The following is a 14,111-nucleotide window of genomic DNA, read 5'->3' as shown; positions in this document are numbered from 1 at the left end:
ACCCCTGCACCGGGAGACTCAAGCCCTGTCCTGACGATGACCAATTTCCCAAGGACATCAGATTCCTTTAGAAGGAAACACCTGCCAAGAGCCTATGAAACTCTGGGTGCCTCCTGGCCCGGGTCATGGTTTTTAAAGTGTAGAGGGCTGGAGTGACAGTACCAGCGGGGAGGGCGTGCGTCTTGCACACGGCTGACTCGGGTTCGATCCCTACCATCCCACAGGCCCTCCCCGAGCCCCACCAGGAGTTGGCTCCTGAGTGCAGAGCCAGGAGTCAGCCCTGAGCATCGCCAAATGTGGCCCTCACTGAAAATACAAACAACAACCAAAAAAAAAAAAAAAAAGAAAAAGCAGCATAGGGAGCTGTAGAAATGGTCCATCAGAGAGGGCATTGGCCTGCCACGCAGCCGACCCGGGTTCGATCCCCGGCATCCCACAGGGTCCCCCGAGCACAGCCAGGATGCCTGAGTGCAGAGCCGGGAGTCAGCCCTGAGCATCGCTGGGTGTGGCTGAAATACCCCAACACTATAGAAGGAAAGAGGAGAGGGTGCTTCCCCCGACTTTGTGCCGTTCCTTGAGCGTTATGGAAAAACCACCTGCATCCTCTCTACCTCGACTGAGGGTGGAGGGTTTGTCCGCAAGCGGATGGGATACGGGGACGTGCAGTGTCCGGCACCTTCAGGGAACCTCCAACCCCACGTGTGGGAAACGGCCACTCAAACCTGCCAGGATCGTCTGCCTGCCCCGTTGCCGACGGCTGTGGCATCTTCCTCTTACCAAGTTTTCCTGGTTCCTGGCAGCGACCTTCTGCTCCTCTTCTGCCCCGTTTTTCATGTACTTGACCTCTTCCACGGGCTTGATCCTATACTCATCTGAGGACCAGAAAGGGAAAAAGAAAAAAAAAAAAAGACATTTTGGTAACTTGGCCAGCGGGGAGAGTAGGCTGGGATTTGCCATCTGCTTCCCTGGGGCCCGAATTTGAGGTTTGTTTCTTTTATTTGAGGGTCACACCCGGTGATGCTCAGCAGGGGCTGACTCCTGGCTCTGCACTCAGGAATCACTCCTGGCGGTGCTCAGGGCTGACTCCCGGCTCTGCACTCAGGAATCACTCCTGGCGGTGCTCAGGGGACCCTATGGGATGCCGGGGATCGAACCCGGGTTGTAAGTGTGCAAGGCCAATGCCCTCCCCGCTGTGCTATCGTCTGAATTCGTATCGTCTGACTCCTGGACTCATAGTTCCTATCAAACCCCCTGTCTGCAAAAATTTTTTGTTTTGATTTTTGGGTCCCACCCGGCGATGCCCATGGCTGACTCCAGGCTCTCCACTCAGGGATCACTCCTGGCGGTGCTTGGGGGACCCTAGGGGATGCCGGGGATCGAACCTGGGTCGGCCGCCTTCCAGGCAAACGCCCTCCCCGCTGTGCTATGCTCTGTTCTTGGCCTATAAGACTCAAAGTCTTAAGTCGTTTCCTTCCCAAGACCACCAGTGCAGCGTCTCCGTAAGGCTATAGACGGTTGCCATGGCAGCGTTTGCAGCCTTTGTGTTTGTTTTGTTTTCTCGGCCACACCCTGTGGTGCTCAGGGCTCTGGCTCCAGCTGCCTGCCACTTTCAGTGATTTGTGTGTTTGTTCGCATGTTCAGGGGTCACACCCAGAGGTGACGGCTTCCTCCTGGCTCTGCACTCAGGGATCACTCCTGGTTCCCAGCACTGGAGGTGCTCGGGGGACCCTAAGGGCGGGGGGGCGTGCGGGGATTGAACCCGAGTCAGCTGTTTGCAAGGCCAGCGCCCTCCCCGCCGTGCCATCTCTCTGGCCCCTCAGTGAATGTGCTCATGAAGCAAAACATCCCCCAGGCTGAGTGGAGCTTTGGAGGCAGAAGCTCTGGTTTCACCCCCAGTCTAGAACAGTCCCCACGCACAGAGAAAGGAACAGCCCCTGAGTTCTGCTGCCTGTGACCCCCAAACGGCTCCCTTGGGTCTTAAGAGAGGGGGTCACGGTACACAGAGCCCCACGGAGCAGCCAGTGCTGCAGTACTAAGCTCAAGAGAAACACTAGAGCAAAGACACGTCCACACCCGATCCAGAGCACAGTGGGGAGGGCTGCATGCGGCCAAACTGGGTTCGAGCCCCGGCATCCCAGAGGGAGGGTCCCCGAGCACAGCCAGGAGTAATTCCTGAGTGCAGAAGTGCAGAGCCAGGAGTCAGCCCTGAGGGGGAAAAAAAAAAAAACCACTATCACTGTCCTCCCGTAGTTCCATCGATTGGCTCGAGCGGGCGCCAGTCACGTCTCCATGGTGAGACTTGTTGTGACTGTGTTTGGCATCTCGAAGACGCCACGGGGAGCTTGCCAGGCTCTGCCGTGCGGGCGGGATCCTCTCGGGAGCTTGCCGGGCTCTCCGAGAAAGGCGGAGGAATCGAATCCGGGTCGGCCACGTGCAAGGCAAGCGCCCTCCCCGCTGTGCTATCGCAAAGATAGGCAGAAAAAAAATAAAAAGGAACCTTAGGGACAAGCAAATAGGGACAAACATCCCCTGTACCAGGCAGGACCTGTCACGGATGAGAACCAGCTGCCCGAGTTTCAACTGACCGCGACCTTGGTCTACCTCCCCGCACCCACTCACGAGGGCATCCCGGCTCCTCAAGTTTCATGGCCAGGCACACGTGTGGGCCCAGCAAGGTCAAACACGGCTCTGAGTCACACGCCGAGGCCAGCTACTGGGCAAACCGCAGGAAGGAAGGGACAGGCGGCGAGAGGGACAGGGCAGCGGGCAGGACCTTGGTCCCGGTGGGGAATTATTTTGCTTGTTTTTTTCGGCCCTACCTGAGGAGGACCATCCTCCGGGCTCTGTGCTCGGGGATCACTCCTGGAGGGGCTCAGGGTGCCGGGGTCGGAAAAGCAGGCGCCCTCCCCGCTGGGCCTGGCTGAAGTGACATTTGTCACCGAGTGAAGCTCAGCCACTGATATCCCCCTTCTGTTCCCGGAGCTCAGAGACATTCTGGAAAGTCTTTTCTCTCTCCAGCACCTCACCCAAGTGCCGGCATTTAAAAATAGCTGGTGGAGCTCCTGACCTGGCTCCCTAACTGAGGCCCGCCCTCGCAGGTACCGTCCCAGACCCTCAGCTCCGCCCTCCAGGCCCCGCTTCCCGCCGCCTGGACTCCCCGAGACCCTCCAGCCACCCCAGCCCGTCTCCTCCGCGCCCCAGCTCCTGACCTGGCTCCCCAACTGCGGCCCGCCCTCGCAGGTACCGTCCCAGACCCTCAGCTCCACCCTCCAGGCCCCGCTTCCCGCCGCCTGGACTCCCAGAGACCCTCCAGCCACCCCAGCCCGTCTCCTCCGCGCCCCAGCTCCTGACCTGGCCCCCTAACTGCAGCCCGCCCTCGCAGGAAGACACTGGGAGCGTGTTCGTATCTTAGTGGGCGTGGTCTAAAAGTGGGCGTGGCCTCCTCTCAGAGCGGCCAACGCTAACGCGGCCGCAGTTATTCATTCTTACCTCAGCTCCCTCGGTACTTGTACTTTTTTGAAAATTCACTTTTGCGATCTCAAACATGCAAAATAGCCATTAGTTTAGTCTGACACTATAAAAGCTGTCAGTTAATAAGGGAACTTTAGCACGATCAGAAAACCTTCTTTCCACAAGAAGAAAAAGGAATAAATAACTACAAAGCTCCAACTCTATACTTCCGTAACAATATGAAGAAGCAGCGAAAATCCCCTCCGCGAAGAGAGGGGGAAGAAAAGATACCAGAAACCTCAACAGGGGCTTCTCACATCTACGACCTCTCAGATAAACAATTCAGAGAGGAAATCTGGAGGAGAGTCGACCTACTCCAAGCAAATATGGAACAGACATCCAATAAATTAAGGGAGGAGATGAATGAAGCGCTGGAACGGTCTACCAAGAAAATGCAGGAAGAAATGAGAGCAGAAATGAGAGCAGAAATTTCAAACCTTCGAACGGAAGTCTCACAAATAAAGGAATCGGTAGATGAAATAAAAATCTCACTAGATGCCCTCAACAGTAGAATGACTACAGCCGAAGACAGAATCAGTGATCTGGAAGATGAGCTGCAGAAAGCTTATAGACAACAACAAATCATGGCCAAAGACCTCAAAATGGCTATAGAGCGAATCAGAGCCCTGGGGGATGACTTCAAGAGAAACAACATAAGAATCATTGGAGTACCAGAACCGCAGGGAAGCAACCCCAATGAAAAAAACACAGTCAAAGATATCATTGCTAAGAAATTCCCAGAGCTGGACAAGGCAGGCATCCAGATACAAGGAGTCCGAAGAGTACCAGCAAAAAGAGACCCGAATAAAAAGACCCCAAGGCATATCATAGTCAGAATGACGGATACCATGGATAGAGACACAATTCTGCAAGCAGCAAGGGCAAGGAAGGAAATCACATACAAAGGAGCACCCCTCAGATTTACGGCCGATCTGTCAGAAGAAACCCTCCGAGCCCGAAGACAATGGTGGGACATAGTGAAAAAACTCAACGAAATGAATGCCTCACCAAGAATACTTTATCCGGCTAAACTCTCACTCAAACTCGAAGGAACCATACACTACTTCTCGGATAAACAACAGCTCAGGTCCTTCATAGACTCAAAACCAATCTTGAAAGAAGGTCTAAAGGGGCTACTGTAAGACAAGGAGGAGCCCCATAAGAACAACAAATACCACAAATACCACAGAAAGATGACACAAAACCACATCACAATAATCTCTCTCAATGTCAATGGCCTAAATGCACCTATCAAGAGACACAGAGTGGCTAAATGGATCCGGAAATTAAACCCAACATTCTGTTGCCTGCAAGAAACACACCTGAACAAACAGAGTAAACATAGACTCAAAGTCAAAGGATGGAAAACAAACAACCAAGCAAACAACCCCCTTAAAAAAGCTGGAGTGGCCATCCTGGTATCCGACAACATAGATTTCAGGATGAAAAAGATCAAAAGGGACAGCAAAGGTCATTTTCTGTTTATCAAGGGATATGTACAACAGGAAGAAATCACACTCTTAAACGTATATGCTCCTAACGAACGACCGGCTAAATATTTAAAACAACTCCTAACAGACTTCAAAGAGGACATCACTAACAACACAATTGTAGTCGGAGACTTCAATACGGCCTTATCGCCTCTAGATAGATCCACAAGAACAAAACTCAACAAGGAAACACTGACTCTGAAAGAAGAAATTGAAGAGAGAGGCCTAATAGACCTATACAGGGCCTTACACCCCAAAAAGAAAGAATACACATTCTTTTCCAGTGCACATGGAACATTTTCTAAAATAGACCATGTACTGGGCCCCAGAACATACCTCAATAGAATCGGAAAAATAGAAATTGTATCAACCATCTTTTCAGACCACGATGCGCTGAAGATAGAAGCTAACCACTCACAAACACGGAAAATCAAATCAAACACCTGGAAATTAAACAATTCAATGTTGAACAATGAGTGGGTCAGGAAGGAAATCAAGGAAGAAATCAAAAGATACTTAGAAACAAATGAGAATGAAGACACGAGCTACCAAAACCTATGGGACGCAGCTAAAGCCGTGTTAAGGGGAAAATTTATAGCTCTCCAAGCATTCCTCAGGAAGGAAGAAAGGACCCACATAGATAGCTTGACTTCACGACTCAAGACCTTAGAAAAGGACCAGAAAAAGGACTCCAAACCAGACCGAAGGAAAGAAATAATAAAAATTAGAGCAGAAATTAATGACATCGAAACCAAAAAAACAATCCGAAAGATCAATGAAACAAAGAGTTGGTTCTTTGAGAAAATAAATAAGATTGATAAACCGCTAGCAAGACTCACAAAGAAAGAAAGAGAGAAAACACTAATAAATCGAATCAGAAATGAAAAGGGGGACATCATAACAGAAACCAGTGAGATTCAAAAGATCATTAGAGACTACTTTGAAGGTCTTTACGCCACAAAAAAGGAGAACCTAAAAGAAATGGATGGATTCCTTGATTCCTACAATCTCCCAACACTGAAGAAAGAAGACCTGGAATACCTGAATAGACCCATCAATGTTAAGGAAATGGAAACGGTAATCAAAAACCTCCCCAAAAACAAAAGCCCAGGCCCAGATGGTTTCACTGGCGAATTCTTCCAAACATTTAAAGAAGACCTACTGCCTGTTATCCTCAAACTTTTCCAGGAAATTGAAAAAACAGGAACTCTCCCAAACAGTTTCTATGAAGCACATATCTCCCTAATACCAAAAGCAAACAAAGACACCACTAAGAAAGAAAATTACAGACCAATTTCCCTGATGAACACCGATGCGAAGATCCTCAACAAAATACTAGCAAATAGGATCCAACAACTCATCAAAAAGATCATACATCACGACCAAGTGGGATTCATCCCAGGGATGCAAGGATGAGGATGGTTTAACATTCGGAAATCAATCAACATAATCCAGCATATCAACAAAAGTAAAGACAAAAACCATATGATCATATCAATAGATGCAGAGAAAGCATTTGACAAGATCCAACATCCTTTCATGATGAAAACCCTCGCCAAAATGGGGTTTGGAGGAACTTTCCTCAAGATAGTCGAAGCCATCTATCACAAGCCTACGGCAAGCATTATCCTCAACGGGGAAAAACTAAGGGCCTTTCCTCTGAGATCGGGCACAAGACAAGGATGCCCACTCTCACCACTCCTCTTCAATATAGTACTGGAAGTACTTGCGATAGCTATTAGACAAGAAAAAGAGATTAAGGGCATCCAGATAGGAAAGGAAGAAATCAAACTCTCACTATTTGCAGACGACATGATACTATATCTAGAGAAGCCTAAAACCTCTACTAAGAAACTCTTAGAAACAATAGACTTATACAGTAAAGTTGCAGGCTACAAAATCAATACCCAAAAATCCATGGCCTTCATATATGCAAACAATGAGGCAGAGGAAAGGGACATGAAAAAAGCAATCCCATTCACAATCGTGCCCCAGAAAATCAAGTACCTTGGAATCAGCTTAACCAAGGAAGTAAAAGACCTTTACAAAGAAAACTACAAAACGCTACTCCATGAAACCAAAGAGGACATGAGGAAATGGAAACATATACCCTGCTCGTGGATAGGGAGAATCAATGTTGTCAAAATGGCAATACTCCCTAAAGCATTATACAGATTCAATGCGATCCCTATAAGTATACCCATGACATTCTTCAAAGAAATGGATCAAGCAATCCTAAAATTCGTATGGAATAACAAACGTCCAAGGATAGCTAAAACAATTCTTGGGAAAAAGATGATGGGAGGCATTACCCTCCCCAACCTCAAACTTTACTACAAAGCAGTAACAATTAAAACAGCATGGTACTGGAACAAAGGCAGAGCCGTAGACCAATGGAACAGGGTGGAATATCCCTACACACAACCCCAAATGTATGATCATCTAATCTTTGATAAGGGAGCAAGAGATGTGAAGTGGAGCAAGGAAAGCCTCTTTAACAAATGCTGCTGGCACAACTGGACAACCACATGCAAAAAAATGGGTTTAGACCTTGACCTGACACCATGCACAAAAGTCAGATCAAAATGGATTAAAGACCTCAACATTAGACCACAAACCATAAGGTACATTGAAGACAAGGTCGGCAAAACCCTCCACGATACTGAAGATAAAGGTATCTTCAAAGGTGACACGGAACTAAGCAATCTAGTAAAAACAGAGATCAACAAATGGGACTACATTAAACTAAAAAGCTTCTGCACCGCAAGAGATACAGTGACCAGAATACAAAGACTATCCACAGAATGGGAAAGGATATTTACACAATACCCATCAGATAAGGGGTTGATATCAATGGTATATAAAGCACTGGTTGAACTCTACAAGAAAACATCCAACCCCATCAAAAAATGGGGCAAAGAAATGAACAGAAACTTTACCAAGGAAGAAATACGAATGGCCAAAAGGCACATGAAAAAGTGCTCTGCATCACTAATCATCAGAGAGATGCAGATCAAAACAACCATGAGATACCACCTCACACCACAGAGACTAGCACACATCCAAAAGAACAAAAGCAACCGCTGTTGGAGAGGATGTGGGGAGAAAGGGACCCTTCTTCACTGCTGGTGGGAATGCCGACTGGTTCAGCCCTTCTGGAAAACAATTTGGACGATTCTCAAAAAATTAGATATTGAATTCCCATTTGACCCAGCAATACCACTGCTGGGAATATATCCCAGAGAGGCAAAAAAGTATAATCGAAATGGCATCTGCACATGTATGTTCATCGCAGCACTGTTTACAATAGCCAGAATCTGGAAAAAACCCGAATGCCCCAAAACGGATGACTGGTTGAGGAAACTTTGGTACATCTATACAATGGAATACTATGCAGCTGTTAGAAAAAAGGAAGTCAAGAATTTTGTAGTTAAGTGGATGGGCATGAAAAGTTTCATGCTGAGTGAAATGAGTCAGAAAGAGAGAGACAGACATATAAAGACTGCACTCATCTATGGTATATAGAATATCAGAGTGGGAGACTAATACCCAAGAACTGTAGAAATAAGTACCAGGAGGTTGACCCCATGGCTTCGAGGCTGGCCTCACGTTCCGGAGAAAGGGCAACTCAGAGAAGCGATCACCAACTACATTGTAGTCGAAGGCCATGTGGGGGAAGGGAGTTGCGGGCTGAATGAGGGCTAGAGACTGAGCACAGCGGCCACTCAACACCTTTATTGCAAACCACAACAGCTAATTAGAGAGAGAGAACAGAAGGGAATGCCCTGCCACAGTGGCAGGGTGGGGTGGGGGGGAGATGGGATTGGGGAGGGTGGGAGGGACGCTGGGTTTACGGGTGGTGGAGAATGGGCACTGGTGAAGGGATGGGTTCCCGAACTTTGTATGAGGGAAGTATAAGCACAAAAGTGTATAAATCTGTAACTGTACCCTCACGGTGATTCTCTAATTAAAAATAAATAAATTATATAAAAATTAAAAAAAATAAAATAAAAATAGCTGGTGGAAAAAAATAATAATAAATAAATAAATAAATAAAAATAGCTGGTGGGGCCGGAGGGATAGCACAGTGGGGAGGCATTTGCCTGGCACGCGGCTGACCTGAGTTCAATTCCTGGCACCACCACCGCCCCCCAAGGAGGTCCCCTGAGCTCTACCTGGAGTGATCCCTGAGTACAGAGCCAGGAGTAACCTCTGAGCACTGCTAGGTGAGGCCACCCCACCCCCAGCTCAAGAAATATCCCTAGAAGCCTTCCCTAAGTTCTCTCAGAAAAACAGTCGAGCCGGGTTTGATCCCTGGCACTCCGGATTGCCCCCCGAAAACCCTCCCAGACTGATTTCTGAACAGAGCCAGAACCAAGCCCTGAGCGTTACCAAGTGTGGCCCCAAAGCCAAAATAAATAAAACTTTCAAAAGGAAGGGAATGATTTAGACCCAAACTTTTTTTTTTTTCTTTCCTTTTTGGGTCCCACCCAGCGATGCTCAGGACTGACTCCTGACTCTGCGCTCAGGAATCACTCCTGGCGGTCCTCGGGGGATCCTAGGGGATGCCGGGGATTGAACCTGGGTCGGTCGCGTGCAAAGCAAATGCCCTCCCCACTGTGCTAGTGCCCTAGCTCTGACCCAAATGTCTTAAGTAGTCCACTTCACAACACCTCCTCCGCCTGCCAAGGAAAGCAACCAGGGCGAGACCCACCACCCATTTCACAGCAGTGAAGGAAGCCTGAATTCCTGTCCGCTGTGTGTTCAGAAACCTGTGACTGCACGTCCACATTTTTTCGACGTCCACTTTTGGCGACAGGAGCTCGGGGAGGCAGCCTGCAGTTCACAGTGGGGCATGAAACCAACTTTAGAACACTTCCAAGTTCTAGAACAGACTCTTCGGAGAACTGCCCTTATGAGGACACGAGGGGTCACTACGGAGTTAGGGGCCGTAGAGATGGGTCCCTCACAGCCTGCTGCCTCAGTAAGGACAGGGCGTAACTCTCTTTATATACATAAGGGAAAGCTTAAAAAAAAAAAAAAAAAACGGGGCTGGAGCAATAGCACAGCGGGTAGGGCGTTTGCCTTGCACACGGCCGGCCCCGGTTCGATTCCCGGCATCCCATATGGTCCCCTGAGCACCACCAGGGGTGATTCCTGAGTGCATGAGCCAGGAGTGACCCCTGTGCATTGCCGGGTGTGACCCAAAAAGCAAAAAAAAAAAAAAAAAAACTTCAAGTTTCTCGATACACATAAAGCTAATTACAGTAACATTTACACGAGGGAAACGCTGTATCCCACACAGAATGTATTATAAAAGCTGAGTTATGAGCGCTGACGTCAGAGCGCGGGGCCCGTTAGGTCATGGTGAGGCCCTTAACTCCTGGATCTTGCTGCTATGGGGCCCCGGGGGGTCTCTCACACAGTGATGTTCCCTCTTCCCCAGTCTCTCAGTGCTGGTCCCCAAGTCTGAATTTTCCCAGCCCCTGAAATCTCACAGATAAGGAATTAAGTGGGTGCCTGGTCGGAACAACAGCACAGAGGGGAGGGCTTTTTGCCCTGCACACAACTGACCCGGGTTCGATCCCCGGCATCCCATAGGGAGCACCGCCAGGAGGGAGCTCTGTATGCAGAGCCAGGAGTCAGCCCTGAGCATCGCCAGGTGTGGCCCCAAACAAATTAAAACAATAAAAAAAAATTACAGTTATGCAGCGTGCAACGGCTCCGCTACCCTCTAGGATCTGACTTGGTCTAATAATCTCACGTTCTCTGAGGGTCTGGCTCAGGGAAGCAAGGGTCTCGAGTTAGAGAGACTCAGAATCACACTCTGAAGAGGGCGGCCCCGGGAGAACGGCTCTGAAGCCAGCCGGCAGCTGGGCAGGCAATGCTGGCCTATTGTCTGCATCCGCACCAATCCATCCTCGGTTACCAAGCACGTGGGGCACTCCCCAGCGGGGCACTGCATCCCCCCACACAAGAGAACAGCATCCACCAACTGGACCTCAGACTGGACACAGCTGCAAGGCAGAATCTAGCTGTGCACTGGAGGAAGGAGAAATAAAAAGCCAGCCCAGTCAAACAAACCCACTCAGTCCTTCCTTTCTTACCTGCGGGCTCGTGGGGGGTCCTCCTAAGCCAAAAGCTTGGAGGGACAAAAGCTAAAGCTAAAGCTTGATATTTTATTCTAATCCCCCTCTTTTTTGTTTTGCACGGGGACACGCCCAGCAATGCTCAGGGGCTGGAGTATTCAGTGTTGGTACAGAGAAACTGCAATGCACAGAACCCAACCTTTGACTGATCTTGAGAAGGAAAAAATAAAAGACACAATGCAATCAATCCTTTGAACCTTCGTGCCCTTAAATGCTCTAAAAAGAACACAGTATTCTAAGCAATCAATCAGAATATCCTAAGTGGACACTGTATCCTAAACAATCAAAGACACAGTATCCTAAACTGTCAAATTCGCAACAAAGTATTTTACATATCCTAAACAAATAATCTACACAGTATCCCGAACAATCAAAGAAAAGACACAGTATCCTAAACAATCCAACTGGCAACAAAGTATCCTATATTGATATATGTCCTAAACAAATAATGTACACAGTATCCTGAACAATCAAAAAGACACAGTATCCTAAACAGTCATACTGGCAACAAAGTATCCTAAGTTGATATATATCCTAAACAAATAATCCACACAGTATCCTAAACAATCTCTTCCTGAAGGTTGAGACATTGTTACCAGACTGGGAAGACATAAAACATTTTGCAGGATTGAAGGAACCAGCAGCCATCAGCAGGTAACACCTGCATGCCAAGGCAATAACTCAAAACTGAGGGAGCTTTCCGGGCTGACCCCCTGGTGCTCCCCTAGGCCACCCGACAACCATCACCCCCTCATCTGGGGACCACAGGATAAAACCTGATGGCCAGAAGCTCCAGCAGGTGAAGCAGGAAGCTGAGATTCAATGACTCCAGGCCAGATGATAGCCCTTAGCAGTGGTCTGGCCGCCAGAAGCCTGAACAGACCCCAGGAGTTAGTAGCCAGGGTGAGTGGACACTAGGAGCTGTGAACCAGGGACCCAATTCCTCCCCAGGAAACAGGAAATGACATGAAATATACACGTGGGAAAATGCAACCTATATGAAACACACAGTGGGGATGGAACTTGTAGTCAATTGGGACCCTTTCTTTTAGACCAGCAATTCTCAAGTAGAAGCCGTGTAAACTTCTAGAACATTCCAAAGGGAGCCTTGGGGAAAATCATGCAAATTGGGGGGGAGGGGATGCAGGGTGGCCCATTGGTAAAAGGGAGAGGACACAGTCAGAAAGAGGCTGAGACCACTGGTTTATACTCAACAATGAGTCTTAACTAACAATGATTGGGTCAAACCATGAGTCTAAACCAATGAGTAGGTCAAACCAATGCATCTGAACCAATGGGTCTAAGCCAATGATTTGGGTCAAACCAATGGGTCTGAACCAATGATTAGGCCAAACCATGAGTCTAAGCCAATCACTGAATCAAACCATGAATCTAAACCAATGACTGGGTCAAACCAATGCATCGAACCAATGGGTCTAAACCAATGATTTGGGTCAAACCAATGGGTCTGAACCAATGGGTCTAAGCCAATGACTGAATCAAACCATGAGTCTAAACCAATGAATGATTGGATCAAACCATGAGTTTAAGCCAATGATTGAATCAAACCATGAATCTTAGTCAATAATTGGGTCAAACCAATGAGTCTGAACCAACGGGTCTAAACCAATGACTAGGTCAAACCAATGCATCTGAACCAATGGGTCTAAACCAATGACTGAATCAAACCAATGCTTCTGAACCAATGGATCTAATTAACAACTGGGCCAAACCAATGGGTCTAAACCAATGACTGGGGTCTTCCTTCTAAGCTCTAAGCCAGTTTCCAATTTCCAGATCCTGAGCTGTCTGAACATTTTGATGTTTGGGGTGTGGGGGGGAGGGGGTTACGCCCAGTGGAGAATAACAGTGCGAAATTCCCAACTATTTCTCACACTTGCCCCAAAAAGTGAATCTTCAAGCTCCTTCTCCTGATTCTGGGGGGGTGGGGGGCCCTTCCTGCAGATGCCAAATTCTCAATGCATTTTAATTACAGTCCGAAAATCCTGCCCCACCTCCGTCTCCCGGGTCCTCAAACTGAGGGGTTGGAGCAATACTACAGTGGGGAGGGTGTCTGCCTTGCACTCAGCCAACCCCGGCACCCCACAGGGTCCCCCGAGACCCCCAGGAGTGATCCCCAAGGGTAGAATAAGCCCTGAACACTGCCTGGTGTGGCCCCCAAAACAATTTTTTTAAGTTTTTAATAAGAAGCAGCAACTGAGGTCTGGTTTTCCCCCTGAATCTTTCCTCCCTCCAAGATTAAAATGCTTTTCATTAAGGAGCATTTTCCTCTCAAGATGCTAGGGGCTTCCTAAAAGGATGGGAAGCTTCTTTCTAACCCCTGTGTCCAGTGCAGAGCTGAGACCAGGAGACAAGTGCCAGGTGTGGAGTAAAACCAGGGCGCATGGGGCTGGAGCGACAGCACAGCGGGGAGGGTGTCTGCCAGGATTGATCCCCGACATCCCAGATGGTCCCCTGAGCCCCGCCAGGAGTTAAGTCCTGAATGCAGAGCCAGGAGGAAGCCCTGAGCATCGCCGGGTGGGACCCCAAAAGTTTTTTTTTTAAAAAAAAGAGCAAAGCAAGAAAACACAAAAGACTGCCACATCTGGTCTGAAGGAACAAACGTCGTTCCAAGAGTTTTTCTTATCAACCTATAGAGACTCAAACAGCCTCCACGTGAGCTGGGACGGGTATGTTTCATGTATATTTCATGTACATTCGCCTTCTGTTCTCTGCCTTAATAACATGCAGAAACCCTTTCCACCTCACCAGCCAGGGAGCGGCACCTGATCTGTGTTGCCGAAAGAGCCGCGGGTCCAATTATCTCCTCCTGATAAATTCCTAGAAGTGAGTGTGTGGGGGCAAAGGGCTCGTTCATTTCCAGATGGATGTTCCGGCTATGGCGGGGGGGGGGGGGGTGGGGGGGGTGGGGACAGGTGGGAGGAAAAACAGCTCATCTTTG

At 48.5% G+C, this 14,111-nt stretch overlaps 1 protein-coding gene across 1 annotated transcript in view; it reads right to left on the bottom strand.

Annotated features, from left to right (window-relative positions):
• The window catches only part of CXH1orf21 (chromosome X C1orf21 homolog), a 62,448-nt gene that overhangs the window by 14,481 nt on the left and 33,856 nt on the right, over positions 1–14,111 (bottom strand). Inside the window, exon 3 of the mRNA XM_055120615.1 lies at positions 778–872. Coding sequence (XP_054976590.1) covers positions 778–872 — 95 coding nt within the window. The remainder of the gene's footprint in view (positions 1–777; positions 873–14,111) is intronic.

Source organism: Sorex araneus, chromosome X, assembly GCF_027595985.1.
Source record: "Sorex araneus isolate mSorAra2 chromosome X, mSorAra2.pri, whole genome shotgun sequence".
NCBI classification, from domain to species: Eukaryota; Metazoa; Chordata; class Mammalia; order Eulipotyphla; family Soricidae; genus Sorex; species Sorex araneus.
The sequence above is the reverse complement of the archived record's forward strand: the minus strand, read 5'-3'. Positions and strand labels throughout refer to the sequence as shown.